This window comes from Gobio gobio (assembly GCF_949357685.1).
Source record: "Gobio gobio genome assembly, chromosome: 11".
Lineage (NCBI taxonomy): Eukaryota > Metazoa > Chordata > Actinopteri > Cypriniformes > Gobionidae > Gobio > Gobio gobio.
Genome location: NC_137104.1, coordinates 42,495,837 through 42,523,795, shown reverse-complemented (window position 1 = coordinate 42,523,795; position 27,959 = coordinate 42,495,837). Strand labels below are relative to the sequence as shown.

At 38.8% G+C, this 27,959-nt stretch overlaps 1 protein-coding gene across 8 annotated transcripts; it reads right to left on the bottom strand.

Annotated features, from left to right (window-relative positions):
- Positions 1-68: 68 nt before the first annotated feature.
- mllt11 (MLLT11 transcription factor 7 cofactor) lies at positions 69-23,396 on the bottom strand. Of its 8 annotated transcripts, none has more exons than XM_079830104.1 (7): positions 22,245-22,492; positions 21,991-22,109; positions 15,585-15,714; positions 14,406-14,498; positions 4,134-4,288; positions 3,823-4,063; positions 69-1,119 (listed from the first exon to the last, which is right to left on the bottom strand). In XM_079830104.1, the coding sequence occupies exons 2-6, from the start codon at positions 22,081-22,083 to the stop codon at positions 3,980-3,982; spliced, it is 555 nt and encodes a 184-aa protein (XP_079686230.1). In that variant the 5' UTR covers positions 22,084-22,109; positions 22,245-22,492; the 3' UTR covers positions 69-1,119; positions 3,823-3,979. The 8 variants fall into 8 exon arrangements, 4 of the variants coding, with proteins under 4 accessions (XP_079686230.1, XP_079686231.1, XP_079686232.1 ...); XR_013817552.1 differs by having other exon boundaries at positions 73-1,119; positions 15,577-15,714; positions 22,245-22,466; XR_013817553.1 differs by having other exon boundaries at positions 73-1,119; positions 4,147-4,288; positions 15,577-15,714; positions 22,245-22,466.
- Positions 23,397-27,959: the final 4,563 nt, after the last annotated feature.

Here is a 27,959-nt window from a genome sequence, read left to right as displayed (position 1 = left end):
GTTTCTTACTATGGATGTTTAGAAATGAAGAAGTGTTGATCTTGACTGTTGTATAAAGGAATAACTTTGCTTGGTATAATATTTATTACTGTATTTGCATTATTCCATTTTCCTAAATTGCTACCCAGCTGTGTTTAAACACATGTGCTTATCAGCACAATAAACCACAGGCTTTTTTTTAACAAAATGATCAAAATATGAGTGACATATTTTTGAACATGTTTGTTTTGTATACTCTCTTCTCTCAATGTAAAAAAATAATAACCTATTAAATGAAAGAGAAAAAAAAAACATGAACACAAATGCATTTTTCATTCATTTAGCAGCAAGCTCAATTTAATTGACATCTGACACTTTTCATCAAACATGGTGGGGGAAACAGTGAAAAGCGTTAGGTGAGCATTTTTACGTGGACATTTTTTCAATACAAAAACACCTTCAAGTGAAATTTGAGTTTAGCTAAAGTTACTGTATGCATTAATATTACAAATAATTTGCCATACAATAATATTATACAGTTGTAGATTTACTATTTGTTCTGAATCCCCTTGCCTTTAACATGAAACGAACTGGCAGATTTAGGATCCGAATATCCTAATCTTATTTCATGTGCACAACCAATTGAGCAGTCATGTAGAGTTTACAGGGCAGTAAAGTACTAAATAGTGTACATAACACATCCATATTCAGCAATGCCTTAATAGTTTTTAGCAAGTAATCACAGTTGTACTGACATGGCTTAACAAGAAAGACATAATACATGACTCTTGTAATCAATTCATCAATATCAGATCGGTGGAAAGAATTGGTGCATTAAACACAGATTTGGGCGGAAACTGATATTTGCATTGCAGTGTCTTATAACAGCAGGTTGAAATCCAGGTTATCAATACTAGCGATGGGCTCTTTCCAGAAGTTGAAGGTGGAGTACTTCAACAACTCCGAATCATCTTCCTCCTGTCCTGGGGGTTTTGGAAAGCTCTTGGTCGACTTTGCTTCCTTGGATTTGGACATTGAAATGCCAAGGTCTTCCAGCTCTGACAGGTCCAGTGATGGGATGGGCTGCCTCCAATACAGGAAGGAGTTGAACTGGCTGTTGGTTTTGTCTAACATTTCGATCTGTACATAAAAAAAGGAGATTACACCGTTTTCAAATAAAAGCTTGTTATGCATTTTGGCCATTAATTTACATGACAATGTTTTCCAAAGTGCAAGTTGTTGAATACAATACCGTTATCGTTTCTGTGTAAACTACAAAAACAGTGATTACATGTTACGTCGTAGTGTTTCATTACAAAGTTACATCGCCACCTACTGGCCTGGCATGCATAATACAGTGTTTTTAGTCCTATTCTCCGATCCGTGTGAACCGGGATCGTTTTAACCAAGTGTGCCGCACATGTCCTGAAAAGTGAAGCCAAAGCGTCTTGATCGCCCCCAGGTGGTTGATCCCAGTATAGCTCATAAACCCCACCCCCTCCATGTATTCTAATGGGATGCGAGACAAAAGGGGTGTTCGACATCGGCTGCGGCCGGATGCAACTGATCGGCGAGAGTAGCCGCGTGCAGGCGGGGTGGAGCTGCAAACGGAGACGTGAAGTCAGACACTTTCTGCTTCCCGTAGTGACGCCTGCGCTGAGTTTGCATCACAGCTGAAGTGAAAAATGCAATATTTGTCAAATACACAGATGTTTTTTTGAGAGACATTTATTATTCAATACTTTATGCACTGCTTAATACAGCGTCTGTTTGTACGAGAATAAAGTTCAACATATAAGCCTACACTATCATTGAAGTGGGGTCTACGTTTTTATCAGTTTTATTTTGATAAACATGACAATATAACATCGCGACTACAGGAAAAGAGGTTTTACCGTTATAAAAAAACTGATTTGTGAGCATTAGTGGTTTTAGAATAGACACGAAACACACGTGATCGCGGTCATGCGGTGAATCTGGCCAATCGTGGAACAGCTGTGTCGTCAGAGCTTGTGCAGTCTGGTGCAGCCGCTCTGGAGAAACTGCACCGGCTGTATTAGCCGACTGCTGCACTTTGTTGACATACGTCACTGTCACGTGGCGTTGGCGCTGCCTTAAGTCGGACAAAATTTCTAACCGGCATGCACTGCTTCAAGTCAGCCGCATCGCTGTGTGAAGTCGAACAAGCCTAAACTAAACAATCAAATTACAGTTCAATTTTAGTTTTTCCAAAGATGGTTTCTGTCATTTTAGGTCGTTTTTATCACGCTGATGTAAGTTCAAGTGTTCGTTTTTAAAAATAAGTTTAGTTTTAGTTAGTTATTTGATGCTATAAAAACTGAGGTGTGACCTCATGATTGACAGCTTCTCTGAGTGAAGTATTGACTTTTTTTTCTGGAGTTTCACACCGATATAATGAGTTGTTCTGCGGTAAGCTGTACTAACAGATACTGCGGGACTGTGGGCGGGGATTTGATGCCTCTACTTCCTGCTCTCTACTGCGTAGACTCAGGTCCCAAAATCAGCGCAAGATGCAAGCGCCATATTCGGACATTGCCGGCTTTACTTTTCATCAATAGAAGGTAGTGAAGGGGCGTCGTCCATCTTTTTTTTACAGTCTATGGTTTTGACAGTGTTGTCGTCTGTATGGGAAACTGTTCAAAAATGCAAAGGAAAAAAACGTTCCCATTTTTAGTACATCGTTGTCGTGGAAAGGTACCCTAAAAGATCAGTCCAAATATTCATTTGGATTCATTGCATGGAATGTTGCAATTAAATAGTAAAGACAATATTTGAACTAACTCGTTTCACAGAATACACTGCATTGCTTGCTATTTAAAAACCTGTTTACATTTTCCCTCAGTGATCTCCTGACTTCCCCATGAGCTATTTTCAGTTGCCTGCTATTTCCAGGGAAACCTGAGCAATTTACATCTGTAAAACATATGCAGGTCAAAGGCTAAAACATGTAATATAAAACAACTAATTCAATAATGAAATTAATTATAATAATATATCAATTGTGATATAAATGTACTAGAATTTAATTAAAAATAAATTGTTGTAATTAATATTATCATTATGAGCTAAATATTATTTGCAAGTTGTGATAATGAAATGTAAATTATAAAAGTACTACTATTAATAATAAAAAAACAGCTTGTTACTATATTTATGATTAGTATAAAAGAAGGAATAAGCAATATAGTAGGCTATCTGCAATTCAGTCGTCCAATTATATTAATATATTATAATTAGATGCAAGATTTAAGTCCTTACATGAATAAGAACAAAGCAGCATTATCTTATCGTTACAACGACAAGATATAATTTGGGAGCTGCAATTTAAAAACATGTGAAATCTAAAACAATGATTCTAATGAAGCCCTTCTAATTAACTACACACACATGCCTCGAGCGTCGTGGGGTGATTTCACACAATGCAGCGGCGGTATACGCCCAATATCCAGAGAGAATCAGTGGATGATGAGGTCCCGACATGACTATATCATGAACAGCCTGCATGTTTATTGCAACATCTCAGAAGAACGTCTATTAAAAGACAAGCTCGCGCAGCTCCCAAAATAGTGATGGCGCATCTCATGACAAAGCATTTTAGAGATGCTTCAGTAACAGTGGTAAGAATGATTTACCAGCAAGCAACAAACCTTAAATAGGCCTGAAGCTAAAACATTTACTAGTAAAAACGTTATATTATATAGATTTTGTTACCTTGGACATCATATCTATTTGTTGAAACACCAAAATCATTTGAAATGCTTTAAATAAATTGGACTAAAACAGAAATATTGCTCAACAAAAGGCAAATTTAATAAAACGTACCCCTAATATGTAGTCGGGTTCTTTCTCTTGGAATTACAAGCAGTTTTGTCGTAATTGAGATTTGAAGAAGAACAGACGATGCTGTTTGGGCTCAATCTTCTAGCCGGCTGCTCAGCATGAACCAACCGCACCCAAAATCACTAGTGGGCGATTTGCATTAGTCCCGCCCACTTCTGTGGGCGATTGAGGGACCAGTGGCAGGTGCATAATTAGCGTCAGTGGGCGTGGCCAATCTATTGTTCTGTTGAAAAATAGAAATTTAGTTACTGGGGTTTATGGGTGTATGCTTGTAGTTTTTGTGCTATCTTTACCATTCGTGCTTGCCATTTGCATTTGTTAACGACCCCTTCTTCTTTTCTTCGAGTGGAGTCGTCTATTGTGAGATGTAAGGGCTGCTTGATGATTGGCTGAGTCCAGCGTCCATCAGGTCGATTGACCCATCTTTCCACTGACTGAACTTGGCGCCCTGCACATAAAATGGAAGTTTATTGGTATTTTCAGTGGACTAAAATGTACTTTTTGATCTTTAAAGCTGCACAACCTTCGTGTGAATATTTATTTGATAAAGTGATGCACAGATTGTGCATTTATAGCACATAAATATTAAAATAAATATGTGTATGTGTTATTTTAAGGAAGTCAGAGATTTACAGGAATATAAAGAAAGATGACACAAATTGTATAATTATTACATATCATTATATTAATTAAATATAGAATATTCAATACTTGAAATTATTTGCTTAGTCAAAGTGACCTATACTAATACCATGAAAATACCATGACAAGCTTAAGAACACATCAAACACACAAGACACAATAAATGATTTACATCTGTGAGCTCAATGAGCTCAGATAATTCCCAGTTATACAAAAACTCAGTCAGGTAAAGTTAAACATTCACTAAATGTGCATTCTTGTCAGTAAGCAGTCAGTAAATAATATAATAATATAATATGATGTAATATATTATGATACATTATAGTATATTACATTATATTAGCTACATTATATTAAAATATAATATAATGGTTGTTATATAATGTAGCTGCACTCTAAACGGTTTTATAATAAACTGTAATTATTGATGTGTTTTACAGGATATGGTACGGTGTTGCCTCCAAGCAACATAGTCTATTTTAGTTTATTTTTAATTAAATGAAACACCAATTTATTGGTCAATCCTATCTTAGAGAAGAAGAACACAAATACTAATCAATGAATATGCAAAAAACTGCCCACAGGGGTCCATTTTGTGTCCTGTTTCAGCACATGTGCACAGGTCACATGACTCCATATTTTCTCCAATGAAAAGTGAAATTTTCACTAATTTCCGTCCAGTTAATCACCCACAAAAAAAATATGAGTCACCTTCACTGATAAGTAAAGAAGTATTTTCAAGAACTTTACATTATATATCATCAAACGTTTTAGAGTACATAACAAAAAACTGTGTATTGCCTCAAGGCAACATTGTACCATAATGGAATCGCATAAGGCCATACCAGACACACTAGATTGGATACAAAAAAAGGTATAAAACACAACTGATGAGGGTGAGGAAGAGGTGTCATGTGATGAGGAAGATGAGGTCATAGTGACAATCCGGCAGGGAGAGATCGAAGATGGAGATGAGGATGAAGATGGATATGATAACTTGACATGATAACTTGATGTGATGGTACAATGTTGTCTGAGAGCAACAGCTGAATTTGAAATGTTACTTTTTATTAAATATGAAATTTGTAATACATTATAAACTGGATAAATGTGTTTGTTCAGGAGTCTGGTTAAAGAAATCAATGTTTTCAATAAATATATTTCTTTTTTCTACAAGAAAATGTCACATGTTTAAATTTGTAATTTGTGGTACAATGTTGCCTTGTGGCAACAAACTTTTAAAAAATAAAACAATTATGAAATTTTTGTATTGCTATTGTTATAGTGTTCTATTTTAAGCAGGAAAAACACCACAAATATTTTTCTCCTCATTGAAATCATATTGCGTACCATAGAGGGTTAATCAAATGCCTTGCAGGGACTGTTATTTGAAAATATAATATCATCAAAAATATGCAGTGTTGTGCCAATTGTCTACACACCAATGCTTCTCAAACATGTCCTAGGACCCCCACCTTATCCAATAACTGAGTTTTTAATATCAAACAGGTAAGATAGGGGCACACTCGTTAGGAAAAGGTCTGTATAATGTGCAGAAACATATCCATGTGTAACATGCCCCTCTCGTGGACATACTTTGAACTGCACTTTAGCCCCTCAAATTAATAAAATAAGACATAATAGACACTTTATATTATAATGGTATTTGATGATTTCTTAATTGCATTTAATAGATTACACAGTCAATAAAACAGTTTGGTCTGTAAAGGGTGTTTTTATGCATGTTTTTGGGCTGAGTTCTCGCTGCATTTGCACTCTTTTGACCAGCAGGTGTCACCATCGTGTTTTTATTTTACTCTCAAATGTGTATTATTGATGAATTCAACATGTACACATGTTTTCAGGGAATTTCTGTCAGCAGTTTCTACAGTACAAGAAAGAGAGAGGTGAACTCTGTAGTTTTGCCACCTGATGGTTCATCAGATTCAGAGGAGGGATCCAGTGAGGAAGTCATAGATGAGCTGTATAGGCCTACAGAGGGACAGTGTGAGGATGACAGCAGCAGTGACAATTTGAATGGCAGCTCTAGTGATGAGGCCGAGGAAGGAGCATTGCAGAATAAACAAGCAAACCAAAATAAACGAAGGAAGATGTTTAGGTAATTAGATAATTAGGTAATTAATGTTTAGATGTTTAGAGGAGGATTTCAAATTTTTATGTGAAAGATCTAGTGGTTTTGCTGTACATAATGTATGCGTGTCCACATGATGTGTGTTATGGTGATATGTTAGTAAATGAGTGGAGGGAAGAGGGAAGGAACCCCCCTTGCCAATACTTTATTTCACACACACACACGCACACACACGCGCGCACACACACACACATACACACGCACACACGCGCGCACACACACACGCACACACACACGCACGCACACACTCAGACACAAACACAACAACACACAGGAGTTTGTGTAAAATTGCATATACTTAGGTGGTTTATGTTGAAGATTGGGGAAATATTGATATAATTTTTCCTTTTCAATAGTTGGAGAAAAACTGAGTTTGAGCACCAGTCCGCTGCTACACAAAGCTGCTTCACTGCACCAGACGAGCTCTCCAGTCCACTAATGTACTTCTCCAAATTCTTCGACAAGGACATCTTTGAAGTCATTGCTCAGCAGACAAACTTGTATTCCTGTCAGCTCATTGGATGCAGCATCAACACTAATGTGTCTGAAATCAAGGCTTTCATTGGAATGAAGCTGATCATGGGTATAGTGAAAATGCCTGCAATGGAAAACTACTGGGCAACAGATACAAGATATGATAAAGTAGCAGATGTCATAGAAACTCAAGAGGTACAAATGTTTATCCAGGATGCTCCACTTTCAAGACAACATGAGCTCTGAGTCCAGTCAAGATCGCCTTGTGAAAATAGGCGTACTGGACCACATGAGGAGCAAGTGTATGGAAATGGAGAGTGAGAACCAGTTCTCAATTGATGAAATGATGGTTCCTTACAAAGGAAAAAAAGCTGGAAGTCTGCGGCAGTATCTACCCAGTAAACCCAAAAAATGGGGTTTCAAGATCTTTGTCCGTGCTGGTGTGTCTGGATTTGTGTATGACTTCATGGTCTATACAGGGAAGTCTACATTTGATGGTTCTACTCAAACTCAAGGCAAAGAGTTTGGGTTAGGTGCAAATGTTGTCCTGCAGTTGTGCAAAACCATCAGAAACCCCTCCGACTGCGTTGTCTACTTCGACAATTTTTTCACATCGTTGAGATTGGTAACACATCTAAACGATTCTATGGGCCTCAGAAGTTTGGGCACTATTCGAAGGAACCGCTTGATGGGTTGCAGCGTAGAAGAAGATCGAGACCTCCTACGAAGAGGAAGAGGCAGCTTCGACTTTCGTGTTGACAACGATGCAAAGCTGGCTGTGGTCAAATGGGCCGACAACAAAACAGTCACTTTGGTGAGCTCCTGTGCGTCTGTCAACCCTGTTGGCCAAGTGAGACGCTACTCTAAAGAGGAGAAGAAAAAGATAAGTGTGCCATGCCCCAAGATTGTGTCTGAATACAATACTCATATGGGAGGAGTGGATTTGGCAGATATGATGATTGCCCTGTATCGCACTCCAGCAAAGTCCCATCGGTGGTACATGGGCATATTTTGGCAGATAGTTGACATTGCTGTCAATAACGCATGGCTCCTCCACCGGCGTGATGCAGCAGCTCTTGGTCAGAAACACCAGTGTCTGAAGGACTTTAGGCTGGATGCTGCTAGGGGACTCATCTACCCTGAAAAGCAGAAAAGGGGACGGCCATCCAAAGAAAATGAAGACGATACGCCAGAAAAAGTGATCAAACAGCCAAAGGTTCCCAGGCCAGGGGATGATATGAGGTATGACAGGATTGACCACTTCCCCACCCTGTCAGTGAAAGGCCGATGCGGGATGTGCCAAGATGGGCAGACATACATCATGTGTCAGAAGTGCAAAGTGAGGCTTTGCCTGGTCTCTGGACAAAATGCTCGCAACTGTTTTCTCAGCTTCCATTGCCCATAGAATATATCTGGTGTGGGGCACCACAGGGAAGATGGTAGAATTAAAAAAACAGAACAGGAAAAAGGTGTTTTAAATATCGGCACATGAACTGTTCAAAAAGTTATAAAATGTTAAATGTATACCCTGCATAGGCATCTTGGGAGAAAAAGTTCAGTTTTTTCCAATTTTTCTAATGTTGCATGGATAACATGAAAAAAATTAGCTAAATAATTGTTCATTCAATGTTTTAAAAGTTTTCATATGAACTATAATAAAAAAAGAATACATGTTACAATGTAACCCTAAATGGGCAATGTATCCTGTGAGATACAGACTGTAACTTTGAAAATAAAGGTCATATTTTGGAAAAAATGTATGAACTGTGTCATTTTAGTCTAGATACATACAAAAATAGCAATGAATCATTTTTCCATCAAATTTATTTATGCTTGCCCCTTTAAGGGTTAAATTGAGTTTAAAAAAAATATAGGCGTTTAATTCAGATATAGGCTATTTCTTTGATTGGGATTCTGTTATTTGAATTTTACTGACATTTAGGAATTCATGTAATTTAAATTAAAGTTAATTTTATTTCGATTTTTTTTTTTTTTTTACCACTCATTCACTGCGCTTGTGCTTATTATTATAAAATACATGATGAACGTCATCCTCCACTCCTTCATTAGTAAAATCATAAATGGACTTTATTAATGTGGATTTCTTCACCACTGATGATGCTCAAAGCTGATCGGCCTTGGTGGTTAAATCGCGGAAAATGGCAAATTGAAATGGACGCTTTTGCTCAATGCATCTAATGAAGATTTTGGGCACAAATAATTCCACGAATTATAATAACAATAATAAGAAAAATTGTTCATAAAAAATAAATATCATATGTATGAAAGAAAACGTCGAAATTAAGTTCGTAACTATTCAATTAAAAACTATTCAATAAATGCGCTCACGCGCTCTGCTCGCGCACGCGACTTCAGGCCTGATTGATTTGAATTTTAGTTGCTACAGAGACGCGTGTTATGAGCTATGGTTACGAGCTGCATAAACAAACTCGACCCCGACCGATCGCTGTCTGTTGTTGAGGCGAGGCTAGCAGACTTGCAGATTTTTCTGTGCGAATCTTGTGAAGCTGTTTGGAGGACCTTTTGAGACGAGCCTTTTGTTCTTGAAGACCGGAGGATATAACCTTTACATAGTTTTGTTTTTAAAAAGTTCATATTATTATTTTCGGGGACACTTTTATTTTGTTTTTTTCTTATTTTAAAAGGAGTTTGGGAGTTTTTTTTCACTTTTTGTTTTATTTTATTTTTATTTTCGTTTGTTTTTTTATTTTTTTTATTTTCGTATTTCTGAGGTGTTGTATTCTCTTTTTTCTGTATTGTATTTTGTATTGTTTTTTTATTGCAGATTGGAGGAGGATGTCGATGCCTCACATGGGTGAAAGAGAAGCCGGTGAGTGCTTGATTTTCATTTGTTTATGGTCTGATGTTGTAAAATGATTGGCTTAATTAATTTGAAGAAACTTGTGCAAGGTAACGTTAACCCATTTTATTTAAAATGAAAGGTTTGGAACAACATTAGAGTGAGTAAATAATGACAATGAGGTGAACTGTCCATTTAAGGACAGCGTTTTCACTAACTACTGCTGCTGTCAATTTAAGACCTGCGTGCATCTACAGACACGCCGATTTTACTTTCACTTTAGACATAACCGACTGTGTTTATGTTAACCTTGTGTGTATTTGACAGCATTAGCGCAGTTAGACTAACTTACTTAGTTCAGTAATCACGTGTTTGACAGGCGTTTAGTGCGCGCGATCGGAGAAGCGCATGTTAAAACAGTGCATTGCACACGTGCACGGGAATGAAGGCTTTAAAACGCATGCAAATACTGAAATAACTTTCGTGATTGTGAATAACTATAGTGTTCCGTCTTCCGTGAGTAAAACTCTACAGTATTGGATTAGGGTGGCCATTTCCATAACGCTTTGCGGAATTTAGTGAGGCAAGAATAATTGCATAGGACTCTGGTGTAGCCTACTCACAACTACAATACAATTTTGTCCATCATATCGATGGTATCATGATACAGTGATTCTGCAATAGCCTACTCTATTCATTGCCAGACAATTTGATCTACGAAAGGTATATCTTGATGTTGACCTGTAACAGAAGAGGCAAAAAAGTGTTTGTTCACAGTATTTGTATTTATTCAAGACATTGTGATGTCTGTTTCAAAAACTGACCACTGAGAGGAACCTTTTGCAAAGTGTACAGTGCCAGAAAACAAAACATTTCTGGACTTCTGGGAATAACATAAATACATAAATAAACAAATAATGGATGCAAAAAATAAATAAATACACATTTCCGTTCTTAACAAAGAAGTTTGCCCTCTGCAGCAGCTCTTTGTTATCTGAAATGTGTATTTATTTTTCACATTCATTATTTGTTTGATTATGCATTTCTGCTAGTCCAGTAATGTTTTCTGGCACTGTGCCAGATTATTCGGTTATGTATTTCTGTATGACTGGTGATGTTTGACTGCATGATTATGATAGACTTTACAAAGCTCTGCAGCGGAGATTGTCATCCTGAAGTGATGTTGCTTCTCGAAAAAATGACCTACGGGAAGACGTATCCTACCTGCGGCTCGTCGGTAACTTTTATGTTTTTCCGTGCTGGCATGGCGGTCAATGGCGGCTTTCCCTTGACTGCTAACGTCCACTTCACAGTGACACAGTGTGCTTTTTGATATAAATTTGTGCTCTTTTGTCCATTCCGTATTAAATGAGGCCTGAGCGTCTGACATCCTATTTAACGTTATGATATGACACAGCACATCGTGGAGGCTTGTTTACGTTTTTACCCAATGATATATCAGATATTTATTTGACACCGCTTTCAGCCAATCATTTGTTTGACCAGAGATCTTACGGCATTATATGCTATGCTGCTGCTTCCCAATAAAGATTCTAGAGCGGGGTTTTATAGGCCGATTCAGCGCAACTCTGAAAAAAAAAAACGCAATTCACAAGCGCGTATTGAACCGTGAATGCTGTACCGAGCGGTTCAATATTATATTGAGACTTGTGGCATCCCTAGTACGAATATCCTAACTATGTGATGTCTGCAATATTCCAGCTTCGGGCCGCTCCAGATCCAGTGGAGCTACTTTCTCTCAGAAGGCTGGTCAGGAGGTTTGGAGACCCGCTTCTGGTGGCCGGGACCAGGAGGAGCCGCTGCAGGACCCAGCAGAGACACAGAAGATTCCTGGATATTTAACCCCCCTGTCTTGTGAGATGTCTGTTTCTGTGTCCACAGGTCAGGCTGACAGGAAGAGGAAGTGGAAGTGGCAGAGCGGCAGCCGGCAGAGCCCAGAAGATGGACGCCCGTCCACTTCATCTAGATGCTCTCACAGAGGTCAGAATAGGCTTTTATTAAAGAAGTTAATAAATTATTTATCCTTGAAAATAGAAAGTTGAAAAAAAGTAGCAATTTGATGTGACCACTGACATTATTAAAAAAAATCTCTTCCACAGATTCTTCACCAGGGATCATGCCCTCATCATCTTTGGCCCTCCCTGAGGACGATCTAGAGGGGCAGTTAAACAATCTAGAGAGGCAGTTGAACAACCTAGAGAGGCATTTGTTAAGCCCTAGCAGTAGTGAAAGCTGGGAGAGCCGATACGAACAGGACAGTTGCAGCGACTGCTATTTGTCCAGGTCCGACAGCCTCGAAGGGTGGTTCTGCCCTCCACTGCCAGGTCAAGTTCCTGTCGAGCCAACAGAGACCTCAAGTGGCCGAACTGCTCAGGGTGCCATGGAGGCTTCTCCTGTGAACATCAGCTCAACAGGTGAGATTGATATAAGGCTGGCCAGTGTAAAGTGTACAGAATGAGATTTTACTATTTAATACGTAAGATTGCTTGTTAATGTCCAGTCACATTTACTGTTGCTCAGCAAAATTTAGCTGAAATTTTCTTTCAGATTATTTTTTTAAAGAGATATTTTAATTAGACGTTCGTCTAACATTTTCAAAGAACGTTCAAAAGTAACGTCGCCATAAATTATAAAACAGAAATGTTCTTTTAACCAAGAAAAACATTGGACATTTTTTTTTTTTTTTAAATGTTCACGGAACATTTTCTAAACTTAATGGGAACCTTAGCAATGTTCTCAATCAGCCATGAACTCAATGGTACTTGCACTGTCTGACACACACCCGAAACACACGCACAGAAAGCCGCTTCTCAGACAGCAAACGATCCCTGATAGAATTATTTTTCACAACTTATTGCTCTTGAATTGTCAAAGGCAGATAGCTTGGAAATATTTCCATTACTTTGGATTTGTGACATTACAGATAAGAATTAAACAGTAAAATAAGTTTTGTCATTAAATCATTCCTCAATTTGACATCAGAGATGTTTCTAATAGTATTTTCAATTGATTTTCTTAATTTCAGAAACGCCTACTGAATGCAGGAAGAGGCAAAGGATTCGTTCTTTCCTCAGGAGGCTCTGGAAGGCCGTGAAGAGTCCTTTCTGCTGCTGTTGCCTCAGTGCCGTGAATGTTGTGGAGCCTTTTGTCCCTCCACCAGATCTGGAGCCAGAACCTGATCCTAAGTCGTCCTCACCTGTGCCAGAGCACTCCGGCGTCGAGCCAAATAACGGTAAATCGCCAGTCATTATTTCTCCAACATTTCTAAACTGTATTGTCATCTTGTTTTCCTCTAAAATATCTTAAGGCTTGTTTTCAGAGAATATTATTCTTATTTTCTCGACACAACCAGCACTGATATTTAAAAAAAAAATAAAACAGTGGATCTAGCAAGCTCATATTTGTCTGTTTGTTTTTCAGAGTCCTTTGAGTCTCTCTATAATGTGAGAGAGATGATTGGATCCGGAACATTTGGCAGTGTGTACGAGGGAACACGCAAATTTGATGGCAAAAAGGTAAATCTTACCAAATTGTACAAGCATTTTGCTTATGCATGCATCAAAACATATGTAAAACAATTCACAGATGGTTTAATACTCTATTCAAGCACCTGACCTTGCACACTGTTACTGTTATAACACTGTATTTGTTTTTTTTTGCAGGTTGCCATCAAGCGGATGAGCAAACTTGACAATTTTCTTTATCTTGCTATTGTAAGTTGGCCAAAACCTGAATATGTATTTAGTTGTTTAAGTGCAGATGACTGTAGTTAATACACCTTTATAAGGTGTAAATGTGATATGACAAATGAGCCACCAAATAACTTTGAGCTGAAAAAAGTCTCGTTTGAACGTATCTAAAAAGATCAAAGAAAAGTACATTTATAAATGTTTATGTGTTTTCTTCCGTATTTTTTTCCCTGCTAACCTTCTGTCTACTACTTTTCTCTAGCCTGGGCATCCCGAACCTCTCATTACAGAAGTGGCGCTGCTGCTGATGATGAGGCGGGAACCCATTAGCCCCCACGTCATACAACTGTACGAGTGGTTTGAACACCCTCGAAAATTCACCCTCATTTTGGAGTACCCCGAACCCTGCGAGAGCTTGCAGGACGTCATCACTCGTCATCCTGAACTGTGTGAAACAGTAGCACAGGTCTTCATGCGACAGGCTGTGCTGGCGGTACAACACTGCATCGAGCATGGTGTGTTCCACAGTGACATTCATGCACAGAATTTCCTGTTGAAGAAAAACACCCTCGAGCTCAAGCTGATAGACTTTGGGTGCGGTCAGCTATTCAGTAGTGATGGCTACGAGAGCGACGTATACCTTGGTGAGCATTTTGGGAGTGTGGAAACCTGAATGTAGTGACTTACTAATTATTCTGATGCTTTAAAAGAAAAGTTCAACAATGTGCAAATGTCTTGCTCACAGGATTACAGGATCACTGCCCACCTGAAGTCTTCACAGAACCTAGATTCCACGCCGTACCAGCAAACGTCTGGGCTCTAGGAGTGCTGTTGTACGAGATGGTGAACGGATGTCGTCCTTTTCGCAATAGAAGAGAAATCATAAACGCCAAAGTTAGATTTCAGAACGCCAACTTATCCATAGGTGAGTGAAAAATATCGATAAGGCTCTGTACAGAAACATTTAAGGTGAAGCATGTACATATAGCGAGAGTTTGGGGCGTGGCTACTGTAGCAGGCGGAGCCACGGGAAAAGAAATTCAGCTTTAGTTAGAGAAGTGAAAGCCAAAATTCGCTCCATTTATACCTTCAAAGATTAAAAGGGTCATGAAGGCGTCAAAAGTGAACAGAGCATTGTGATGCTATACGCGCCACAAAGCATGCTTCAATTCCCTACATCATCATCATGCACCCGTTCAGAAAGACACATTTTCATAAAGGCAAATGCAACACAGCTAAAAGTATTCCTGATATGTTGGACCTGAAACATGCCTTCACAAGAACCAGTTAGAGCTGCGTTTGTGATGTTTAAGTTGGGGAGGACGCGATGCAAGAAAGGGGCAAGGTTTTGTTTAATTTTGTAATTTCGCTAGGGTTACAAAAACTATATACTTCACAAACTTTAAAGATGAGGAACATTTGACATTTTATTAATCATGTTTTAGATGGTCATGACTAACCAGCTTTCTCCTTATTCAAATTTGTACAGGATGCACTGATCTGATTGGGCAGTGCCTAGCCCGGGATCCAACTAAACGTCCGACGTTAGAGCAGATGTTACAACATAAATGGATTACAAATGACTGCTCTACTGTAGATAGGAGACGATCAGGAGATTCACTCGATCAGTGATTTCAGGTGTGAGGAAGTGTAACAGACAGAGTAGGATTATTATAATTTGTCTTCATTTCTGGATTATTTGTAGTGAGGATTTCAAATTTGTGTTCATTGTAATCTTCTTGCTATAGCCAAGTCACGTTACCCTCATTTTTATAGCGCTTTAACCGATACAGATTGTTTCAAAGTGGCATCACTGTAGTAATAAACAGATAAAATAACAGAACCTGTGATTCAATTCTGTTGTAAATCACCTCTAAAAAAACATTCATGATTAAACTTGTTCATTTGATCTTTGTATTGGATAGGAAATAACATACTTGCTGACCTTGGTGGAGGGCTTGAGCTCGAGACTTGACCCGAAGCCTGAAGTCCAACCCCAACCTGTCAGGGAACTCAAGACACCACATCAGAGATCTCAGAGCCGGTCCACGTCTGAGCAAGAACATGACTGAAGACTGGAAAGAAGTCATCAAGTCATCACAGACACATTTACTCTGTTTTTAGAAGTCAAGACAAGTCATCTTTATGTATGTGATCAGTTGCCTAGCAACGAGGGGGAGAGGACACTGGCGTTGTCTGTTCGCCGCTTTTCCACCCGACTTTGGTTTAAATTGTAATGTTTTAGATTTTATTTTTATTTTTTTGACAGTAACTAGTAAAATCAGTCAGCGCTAATATTGGGACTGTTGCTTGGATCTTATCGTCTCAGATGACTCGACTCGGCTGTTTACAGTTGGTCGTTGGCAATTGGTAGTTCGAATGGATTTACTCATGACAGCAGAGGACGCCTGTTGTTATGTCTAAATACATCTAAAACCTTTTTTTTATGGATTGTTACGGCTTGCTTCTAATCTGAAGGACATTTACTCACCTATTGCTATCTCTTCTAAATATTGGCTCTTTGCTTTTTCTTTGACAATACTCCTTATTTATCGGCCTCCCAAAACAAATTCTGTTTTTATCACTGAGATGCATGACTTTCTTACAACTCTCTGCTCTACTTCTGCCAACATTTTAATATTAGGAGATTTTAATATTCATGTTGATACCCCCTCCTGCCACCTGACAGATGAGTTTTTGCAATTATTGGACTGCCTCAATTTCCAACAGCATGTGGATGTCCCCACTCATTCTAGGGGGCACACTCTGGACTTGGTCATTTCCAACTCTCCTCATATTAGAAACCTCTTGGTGTATGATCTGGGTGTGTCTGACCACCAGGCCATCTCAATGGAGCTGCCACGCCCCTCTTCCCATACCAATGATACTCATCAAATTTGCTTCAGAAACCTGAAAAAGATTAACCAAGACACTCTAGCTGTAGACCTCCAGCAACTCTCCTCTGCTGATCTCTCCTCAGTCACGGACTCGGTTGACTTCTACAACCAATCTCTGAGCAGCATTCTGGATCTTCACGCCCCTGTCAGAACTAGAATGGTCACCTTCTCGCGTTCAGCCCCCTGGTCCACAGATGAACTCCGGAAGATGAAGACGGTTGGGCGTGTACTTGAGAGGCGTCTCAAGCTTTCAGCACTCACTATTCATAGGCTAGCTTATAGAGAACATCAGAAGGCGTACGCAAGGTCATTGAGAGATGCTCAGTCGCAGTTCTACTCTTGCATCATTAATAATAACCCTGGAAACTCCAAGAAACTTTTCTCCACTATAAACCACATCCTCAAACCACAAACTCACTCTTTTTCAGAAGCCACAGAAGAGAGGTGCAATAAGTTCATGACCTTTTTTAAGAACAAAGTAGACAACATCCACTTTCACCTTTCTTAGCACCTCCGCTCTGCCTGTCCCGACTGTCGATCCACAGCCTGGGACTTTCCAACATCTCTGCTGCTTCTCCATCATCACACAGCGCGAGGTTGAGGACATCATCAGAAAGATGAAACCATCCACCTGTGCACTGGATCCTTTTCCCACAGCCTTGGTAAAATCTAACCTCTGTGTCTTAAGTCCCCTTATAACCAGGCTGGCCATGTTCCTTCATCACTCAAAACTGCTATCATCAGACCACTTCTTAAAAAACCCACTTTAGACCCAGATATTACTGACAACTACAGACCCATCTCCAACCTTACATTCCTCTCTAAGGTGCTGGACAAAGTTGTTGCTGCACAGCTTCAGGTCCATTTAAAACAAAATAATCTGTATAAGACATTTCAGTCTGGTTTCCGCACGGGGCACAGCACAGAAACAGCTTTGGTCAGGGTCACAAACGACCTTTTGATGGCAGCAGATGCTGGTTCCCCATCCCTTTTCATCCTCCTGGACTTATCTGCAGCTTTCGATACGGTTGATCATAACATCCTCCCTCACCGCTTACATTCCACCTTCGGGCTCTCTGACTCTGTCCACAACTGGTTCTCATCGTATCTCACTGGGAGAACTGAATATGTTGTGTTGGGAGAAGCTACATCCCTGTTTCACAGCGTCACCTGCGGTGTCCCTCAAGGCTCAGTGCTCGGCCCCATCCTGTTCATCCTCTACATGCTCCCCCTTGGCCGTGTCATCAGCCGGCATGGGATTTCTTTTCACTGCTATGCTGATGACACTCAACTTTACCTTAGGACAAATTCTTCCCCCTCTGCTGACCTCACTCCATCCACTTTGATCACTTGCCTTGATGAGATAAAGGCGTGGATGAAGGAAAACTTTCTGCAGCTAAACAGCTCCGAGACTAGCAATTCTAGTCGGCACTCCACTTCAGGTCCGGAAATCCGTTATCACCAGCATTGCTTTCTCTGATCAGGACATTCCACTTTCTACATCAGTCACCAACCTGGGGGTCAGAATGGAATCCCAACTTACTTTTGAAGCTCACATCAAACATCTGTGTAAGACCTCCTTTTTCCACCTCAGAAACATTGCCAAACTTCGTCCCTTACTAACACTGGCAGATGCGGAGAAGCTTGTCCACGCCTTTGTCTCCTCCAGGCTGGACTACTGCAATGCGCTCCTTATCGGGATCCCTGGCAAAAATCTGCAGTGTATTCAGAACAGCGCTGCTAGGATCCTGATGAGGGTGCGCAAATACGACCATATCACCCCCATTCTCAAATCACTCCACTGGCTTCCTGTCTCGTTCAGGATTGAGTATAAGATCTCCCTCCTCACTCATCAGTGCATCCATGGTGATGCACCCACCTATCTCAAGGAACTCCTCACCACACAAACATCCACACGTAACCTCCGGTCTGTTTCAACATGTCTTCTTAAAACCCCCACGACCAAACTCTGTACTATGGGAGATCGGGCCTTCTGCTCAGCAGCCCCCCGTCTGTGGAATGTTCTCCCTGACCACTTGCGGATCCCACAGACTGTTGATGTTTTTAAATGTGGTCTTAAAACCCACCTTTTTAGCAGAGCTTTTGATTAATTTGTTACTTTATTTTTCAGTTTTATTTATTCTTATTTATTTTTTAAATCTTTTTTAAATCTGTAGCACTTTGAGATTTTGTTTAATGTAAAGTGCGTTACAAATAAAATTTATTATTATTATTATTAATTATTATTATTATTATTATTATTATTATTATTATTATTATTATTATTATTATTATTATTATTATTATTATATAGTGCTTTGTGACCAATCTGTATATATGACCCCTGTAAATAAATGCCTTCAAGGAATACAAAATAAATGCTTTTTAACTGTCTTTGCCTTTTCACTTCAAAGGTTTCTCATAGCCAAAGTACTATTTTGTGCTTCCTGAAATAAAACAGTTTAAAATCTCTATCTACATGGTAGCAAACTTCAGTGCATTGTCGAGCCTTTCTAAAGCATACCACTACAATAAATGAGACCAGAGCCTGTGGACAATAAAAGTCATAATAATATAGTTTGGAGCATGACACCCCCATTTGTTATTTAGGTTAAATAATCTATTCTTGTATTGTTAGAAAGATTTGGGTCAATCTTGAAGTATATCGGAATAGTTACCCAAAAGCAAATAAAAAGTTCTGTCATGAAACTCTAGATGGTAGCCTACAGGTTGAGGTTAAGGTCCTTAAAATGTACCCATGGCTGTTTTTCAAATATACATAACAGATTTTCAATAAAACATCCAAGTCTCCCAGTCAATGATTGATCCGTTGTTAAAAATCAGTTAGATAAAACCAGATTTATAAAACCGCAATTTATACCTGAAACCGCCAGCAGGTCAAATGTACCCCTATATAATTCCTTTATTTAGCCCTATATTTCTAAATATTTTCCTCTCGCCTGAAGCTTAGAATGACATGCATTGGAACATCCACACAAATGCAGTCTTTGGTCTTTTCCAACTTTTTGTTCATCCAAATGTCCATTGATCCAAATTCATCATCGTCATCATCTGTCTATATCTAGAACTAATTTTAAACTGATGCCAGAACAGGATTTGGATACTAATGGCAGGTTGCTTGTACAATAAGAATAAGAAGAAAAATTCTGTCATTATTTTCTCACCCTCAAAACTTGTATGCCGTTCTTTTTTTATGTGTAACACAAAAGGAGATGTTAGGCAGAATGTGTGGAACTGACAGCCTTAGTCACCATTCCCATTTCATTGCATTATTTTGTCTATACAATGAATGTGAATTGGGACTGAGGCTGTCATTCTTCCTAACATCACCTTTTGTGTTCTACTAAAGAAAGAAAGTTGCATTGTTTTGGAAAAATCAGGGTGACTAAATTATGACAGATTTAAAAAAAAAAAAAAAAAAAAAAAAAAAAAAAAGATATAACATTATGACCATTTTTCTAATATTGTGTTGGATAACTTTTGCTGTCAGCCCTGACCCGTCATGGCATGGACTCCACTACACCCCTGAAGGTGTGCTGTGGTATCTGGTACCAGAGGTGGGCACAAATACATCAAAAACTATTTTGTTACAAACTACAAATACTGGCTCATGAAATGTAACAAAATAAAATACAAAATACTGATGTGAAAAATGTATTTAAATAAAATACAAGTAATTAGTATTTTGAAAATACAAAAATCAGTCAATAGCACAAATATGAGAAATGTGTCAATTCAAAATGGCAAAGTAGCAAAATAAAAAAGCATGGGCATTTCACTAAATATTTTGCGCTGTTTCATAATAGATATGATGTCCTTTTCTGAATGACAACACAGTGCATTGATCTCATAAGGCACAATTTTCTCTATAATGCCGTTCAGTGTGCAATATGTGTGTAGACTGTATATTTTTCACAAAACACTTTACCTTAATGCCGTTTTTAACCCTCTGGGGGTCTTCGGTCATTTCTGACCCTATTTTTTTTTTTTTTTAAATGTTAAAAATCGTAGCTTCATCGGAATGGTCCGAAACTTGGTGACTTTATTGGTACTTGGTATATGAACACACAAAAAAGGATTTGAAAAGTCTAAGTGGTCGTAAAAAAATAGTCACACTCAGGGTCTTCGGGTCAAAAATGACCCCCATATAGGAAATATGAAAATACAGAGTTTTTTTGTGCATACAATCTACAAATCAGCCAGGACGCAGAAAAAAAGGACTCAACAGTAAAGGGGTGAATCTCTAAAACATCAAGAGTGCAAAACAGACAAAAAACTCACACACACACACACACACACACACACACACACACACACACACAAAAAGCTTTTGGAATGGCACGTGTTAATTTGTGTGTGTGTGTGTGTGTGTGTGTGTGTGTGTGTGTGTGTGTGAGTTTTTTTGTCTGTTTTGCACTCTTGATGTTTTAGAGATTCACCCCTTCACTGTTGAGTCCTTTTTTTCTGCATCCTGGCTGATTTGTAGATTGTATGCAGAAAAAAACTAATTTCCCATTAATTTCCTATGGGGGTCATTTTTGACCCGAAGGTCCTGAATGTGACTTTTTTTTTTAACGACCACTTTGACTTTTCAAATCCTGTCCCCAATTTTTTTTGGGTGTTCATATACCAAGTACCAATAAAGTCACCAAGTTTCGGACCATTCCGATGAAGCTACGATTTTGTAATTTTTTTTATACAATGCAGGATCCACTATAGTGGTAAAAATGTGCTATTGCGTGATAAAAATGCTCAATGTGTCCACCGGATTGCACCGATCTCATTTAAAAAATTGCTTTCATGAGGCCTAGGCTTGACTCTAAAATGAAATACAGCTTATATATTAAATTTTTTTATTATATTCAATGGGAAAAAATGGGTCATAATTATTGCATAAATATTAATTATTAATCATAAAATTATCTCAAAACACCAAAAAAGAAAAGAAAAAATATTATTGAACAAAAATATATTTCATTGATTTTATTCAAATCTTTTTTTATCTCAATCCCGCCCTCCGGGTCATTTTTGACCCGAAAGCCCTGAGTGTGACCCATAAATGAAGACCCCCAGAGGGTTAAGAGGAGCAGCGCCACTTCTTCTCCTGTGTTCAAAACTCGTTCACTTCTTGGAGGGAGCCCGGTCCAGAGCTGTTAAGGGTGTCACATGATTTTCGTGCATCTAACCTGGACATTGCCATTGCCAACATCAGACCGAAAATATGGCAAAATCATTTACTATGTTGATAAGCATATGGTGATTTTTCTTAAGTATTTAAGTATTTGAAATACTCTAAATACACTCCCTCAAAATATTTTGTTACAAACTATATTTTATTTTTTCCACACCTGCAAAATACAAATTACAAAATACACTAAAGTATTTAAAGGGATAGTTCACCCAAAAACAAAAATTTTATGTTTTTCTGCTTACCCCTATAAGGCATCCAAGATGTAGGTGTCTTCGTTTCTTCAGTAGAACACAAATGAAGATTTTTAACTCCAACCGTTGCTGTGTGTCACTCATATAACGCTTGTCAATGGAGTCTAATTCTATTAGAGTAAAAAAAACATGGACAGACAACTTCAAATTAAACCCCGCGGCTCGTGACGACACATTGATGTCTTAAGACACGAAACGATCGGTTTCTGAGAGAAACCCAACGGTATTTATGCAATTAATTTCACCTCATATCAGACGAACGCTTCAGCTCTCCAGACTACCATCACTTCCCGTGAGTGAGGTCAAAATTCCGGCCGGGTCATGGGTCACGGGTCGTGTGTGAACTACACACACATGCCTCGAGCGTCGTGGGGTGATTTCACACAATGCAGCGGCGGTATACGCCCAATATCCAGAGAGAATTAGTGGATGATGAGGTCCCGACATGACTATATCATGAACAGCCTGCATGTTTATTGCAACATCTCAGAAGAACATCTATTAAAAGACAAGCTCGCGCAGCTCCCAAAATAGTGATGGCGCATCTCATGACAAAGCATTTTAGAGATGCTTCAGTAACAGTGGTAAGAATGATTTACCAGCAAGCAACAAACCTTAAATAGGCCTGAAGCTAAAACATTTACTAGTAAAAACGTTATATTATATAGATTTTGTTACCTTGGACGTCATATCTATTTGTTGAAACACCAAAATCATTTGAAATGCTTTAAATAAATTGGACTAAAACAGAAATATTGCTCAACAAAAGGCAAATTTAATAAAACGTACCCCTAATATGTGGTCGGGTTCTTTCTCTTGGAATTACAAGCAGTTTTGTCGTAATTGAGATTTGAAGAAGAACAGACGATGCTGTTTGGGCTCAATCTTCTAGCCGGCTGCTCAGCATGAACCAACCGCACCCAACATCACTAGTGGGCGATTTGCATTAGTCCCGCCCACTTCTGTGGGCGATTGAGGGACCAGTGGCAGGTGCATAATTAGCGTCAGTGGGCGTGGCCAATCTATTGTTCTGTTGAAAAAGAGAAATTTAGTTACTGGGTTTATGGGTGTATGCTAGTAGTTGTGTTGCTATATTTACCATTCGTGCTTGCCATTTGCATTTGTTAACGACCCCTTCTTCTTTTCTTCGAGTGGAGTCGTCTATTGTGAGATGTAAGGGCTGCTTGATGATTGGCTGAGTCCGGGTCCGTGTAATGATTCACAATTCAATTTTCAGACCATATAGTGCAAATGCAAAAAATAAAATATTGAAATTTCAATTTTCTCGGTTACTTCATCAGTGGATTTTTGCCATTTTCTCTCCTTTTTTCAAATTTCCTTTTGCTAAATTATGACTTAAGAAATTATCTTTTGAATAAATTGAAATCTAACCGATTTTATTTTCCTTCTATTTTTTCCCCCAATTTACGTGGACTGTGCCATATAGCGGGGGGAGGTCGCGGACTGTTTTACATCGTTTATGTAGGCTATAGCCTGCGTGCACGTTGAGAAGTAACTTATAGTTTAAAAGGCTAACACAGAGGACGCCATAGTTTTTATTGTTAATAACTGTGCTAAATGTAGAATTCAGGTCTGGCCATCAGGAGCAGCGGGCAAACCGGTGGCCTGGCTACTTATTTCGCCCGCTGCTTTGTATTTATCTATACTTATTTGTTATTAGTGCACGCACGAACACACACATAAACACACACACGTGCACGCATGCACATACACACACACACACACCTACTTTATTATATTGATGCATGCCTCGATGTACCCGAATGATTTAAGGACTCGCCATTTGATAATTAACCGATACAAATTATGAATCCGCTACTCTTGACTTGCAGCATATCATTATATAGCCTACATATACATAGGCATATCAAAGCCTATCATTCTCGGCTGGCTTGTAATGAACCGAGTTAATGACTGCTAAATTTAAGGGCAAGAGAAGATGTGAGAAGCAGTATATTCAATGAAAAGTTCAATGTTGCCGTGGAAACGAAGAATGATGATGATCACTAAGTCAAAACATCGGCAAAGGAGTTTATTTAGGCCCAAATATTTTGTATGTTTGCATGTAGGCTAGGCTAAGATGTGAATAAAAGCTAACAAAAATTTGCTGAACTTTATAACTTTAACAAAATTATAAAGAAAGAAAAAGTGAAAAGACAGTCACAGACATAGGCTACCAATTCAGATAGATTTTAAACATTTTGCCTTATGTAAATATTACGGTGACGCATTGCTGCCACATACATATTATTTTTTTTCACACAATTATGTCATGATAATGAGATCTTATGAAAAAGAGACTACTGTCCCAATGTGACTACCCTGGTAAAACAAAGGATAAATAAATAAAAAAATCTTATGTCGTTAAAACGACATCTTTTCTCGTAATAACAAGATTTTATGTCATAAAAACAACAATTTTCTCATTAAAACAACGTATTTTCTCCTAATAAGGTGTTGTATAGTGATGTGTGTATATATGTCTGTATCCACATTAGAGAATGTATTTAGCCCATGCCTTTGTCACACTTGTTTGAAAGCATAAAAATATCTCATCCGCTCCCTGTATCAGTAGCAGTGCCCATAGCACAGAATTGTTGCAATTTATTGATTGAAGCCTGCAGTTCATAACAGCCATGGGTAGCAGGTGCCATGGATCACTAATGATAAGCGTGTAACTTTAATGATGGACCCCGGTGCAGCCACAAATATCATAACTGTCTATAATGGGCCTAATGTAATTAAGACATATATTCAAAAAATTTATTAAAAACAGAAAGATGCTATTTCAGCCTTAGGCTACTCAAAGGCCGCGGGAACATGGCCAGTGGGTTCGTTACACATGTCAATCCATTCCCGGCGTTCTTGGTTTGCTTCTTATGTATTAAATATACAGGCAATTAGATGAACCTTGATCAAAATTAAAATACAATTGATAGAAAACGAAATTCACTTCAAAGAAATGATTTCTGCAAAACAACACTCAACAAAAATCATGTCTGACCCCACTCCATGTTTCCAGACATATTGCGCGTCTTATAGCCTATCTTACTCATGCCGACAAAAGCGCACGCAAATTCTTTAATATTTTTCATTTTTGCAGTTTTTTTTACCACTTCGTTATTTTGGCTCGGAATTTCGTTTGTTGGAAATATGAACTGAATTTAGAAATTAAATTTGAAATTAAAAACTTTGCGTTAATAAACAAAATACATTTTTGAAGCGTTTGGAGTGGAGTAGGCTAAATGCAAAACGTAGTCTATTTAGATTCATAGTTAGGCTATATGTTTAAATATTAGCCTATTGTATTATTGTTTTAATTTCATGTTGATGATGAAAAGTGAGCAGCATGAGTAAGATATAGGCTATAAGACGTGCAATATGTCTGGAGACATGGAGTGGGGTCAGACATGATTTTTATTTAATGTTGTTTTGCAGAAATCATTTCTTTAAAGTGAATTTCTTTTTCTATAAATTGTATTTTAATTTTGATCAAGGTTTCATAAACTAATGGCCTGTATATTTAATACATAAGAAGCAAAATAAGAATGCGGGGAATGGATTGCTTAAAGAACCCACTGGCCATGTTTCCGCGGCCTTTGAGTAAGGCTGAAAGCGTCTTTCTTTCTAGAATATACAGTGAGGAAAATAAGTATTTGAACACCCTGCTATTTTGCAAGTTCTCCCACTTGGAAATCATGGAGGGGTCTGAAATTGTCATCGTAGGTGCATGTCTACTGTGTGAGACATAATCAAAAAAAAAAATCCAGAAATCACAATATATGATTTTTTAACTATTTATTTGTATGATACAGCTGCAAATAAGCATTTGAACACCTGTCTATCAGCTAGAATTCTGACCCTCAAAGACCTGTTAGTCTGCCTTTAAAATGTCCACCTCCACTTCATTTATTATCCTAAATTAGATGCACCTGTTTGAGGTCGTTAGCTGCATAAAGACACCTGTCCACCCCATACAATCAGTAAGAATCCAACTACTAACATGGCCAAGACCAAAGAGCTGTCCAAAGACGCTAGAGACAAAATTGTACACCTCCACAAGGCTGGAAATTGCCAAGCAGCTTGGTGAAAAAAGGTCCACTGTTGGAGCAATCATTAGAAAATGGAAGAAGCTAAACATGACTGTCAATCTCCCTCGGACTGGAGCTCCATGCAAGATCTCACCTCGTGGGGTCTCAATGATCCCAAGAAAGGTGAGAAATCAACCCAGAACTACACGGGAGGAGCTGGTCAATGACCTGAAAAGAGCTGGGACCACCGTTTCCAAGGTTACTGTTGGTAATACACTAAGACGTCATGGTTTGAAATCATGCATGGCACGGAAGGTTCCCCTGCTTAAACCAGCACATGTCCAGGCCCGTCTTAAGTTTGCCAATGACCATTTGGATGATCCAGAGCAGTCATAGGAGAAAGTCATGTGGTCAGATGAGACCAAAATAGAACTTTTTGGTCATAATTCCACTTAATGTGTTTGGAGGAAGAAGAATGATGAGTACCATCCCAAGAACACCATCCCTACTGTGAAGCATGGGGGGGGGGGGGGTAGCATCATGCTTTGGGGGTGTTTTTCTGCACATGGGACAGGGCGACTGCACTGAATCGAGGAGAGGATGACCGGGGCCATGTATTGCGAGATTTTGGGGAACAACCTCCTTCCCTCAGTTAGAGCATTGAAGATGGGTCGAGGCTGGGTCTTCCAACATGACAATGACCCGAAGCACACAGCCAGGATAACCAAAAAGTGGCTCTGTAAGAAGCATATCAAGGTTCTGGCGTGGCCTAGCCAGTCTCCAGACCTAAACCCAATAGAGAATCTCTGGAGGAGCTCAAACTCAGGCCAGAAACCTGACTGATCTAGAGAAGATCTGTATGGAGGAGTGGGCCAAAAACCCTCCTGCAGTGCAAACCTGGTGAAAAACTACAGGAAACGTTTGACCTCTGTAATTGCAAACAAAGGCTACTGTACCAAATATTAACATTGATTTTCTCTGGTGTTCAAATACTTATTTGCAGCTGTATCATACAAATAAATAGTTAAAAAATCATATATTGTGATTTCTGGATTTTTTTTTTTTTAGATTATGTCTCTCACAGTGGACATGCACCTACGATGACAATTTCAGACCCCTCCATGATTTCTAAGTGGGAGAACTTGCTAAATAGCAGGGTGTTCAAATACTTATTTTCCTCACTGTATGTATTACAGTATAACATACAATATATTACAGTAGGCCTATTTTAGATAGATATGATATTTGTGCACCGGGGTCCGTGATTTCTAGGTTAAAGTTATGCCACTGATGCGAACATGAGCGGTCCATGGCACCTGTTACCCGTGGCTGTTATGAACTGCAGGCTACATCAATAAATTACGATACTTTCGTGCTATGGGCACTGCCACTGATACAGGCAGCGGAAGAGTCTATTTTACGCTGAGCTTGCTTCTGCTTTTCAGACATGGAAGTGTGACAAATGCACAGTGCCGCCGCTCCCATTACGCGCATCACGCGCTGCGCATAGGGCACCAAGTGCTCAGGGGGGCACCACAAGAAAATGCTCTCTCTCTTTTTTCACTTTTTCTTCTTGTATTAGAAGTTATTATTAATGTTTAAAATCTATCTGAATTGGTAGCCTATGTCTGTGACTGTCTTTCACTTTTTCTTTCTTTATAATTTTGTTAAAGTTATAAAGTTCGGCAAATTTTTGTTAGCTTTTATTCACATCTTAGCCTAGCCTACATGCAAACATACAAAATATCTGGGCCTAAATAAACTCCTTTGCCGATGTTATTGTTTTCACTGAGTGATCATCATTCTTCGTTTCCATGGCAACATTGAACTTTTCATTGAATATACTGCTTCTCACATCTTCTCGTGCCCTTAAATTTAGCAGTCATTAACTCGGTTCATTACAAGCCG

Excerpts from the sequence above, each read along its gene's own strand:
- mllt11 (XM_079830104.1), bottom strand. The coding sequence starts at position 22,083 with ATGAGTGACACACAGCAACGGTTGGAGTTAAAAATCTTCATTTGTGTT. Across the intron at positions 4,289-14,405 it reads AGGTTCTGTGAAGACTTCAG|GGCGCCAAGTTCAGTCAGTG; the intron begins GTGGGCAGTGAT and ends TTTTATGTGCAG. Across the intron at positions 4,064-4,133 it reads GCAAATGGCAAGCACGAATG|AACAATAGATTGGCCACGCC; the intron begins GTAAAGATAGCA and ends ATTTTTCAACAG.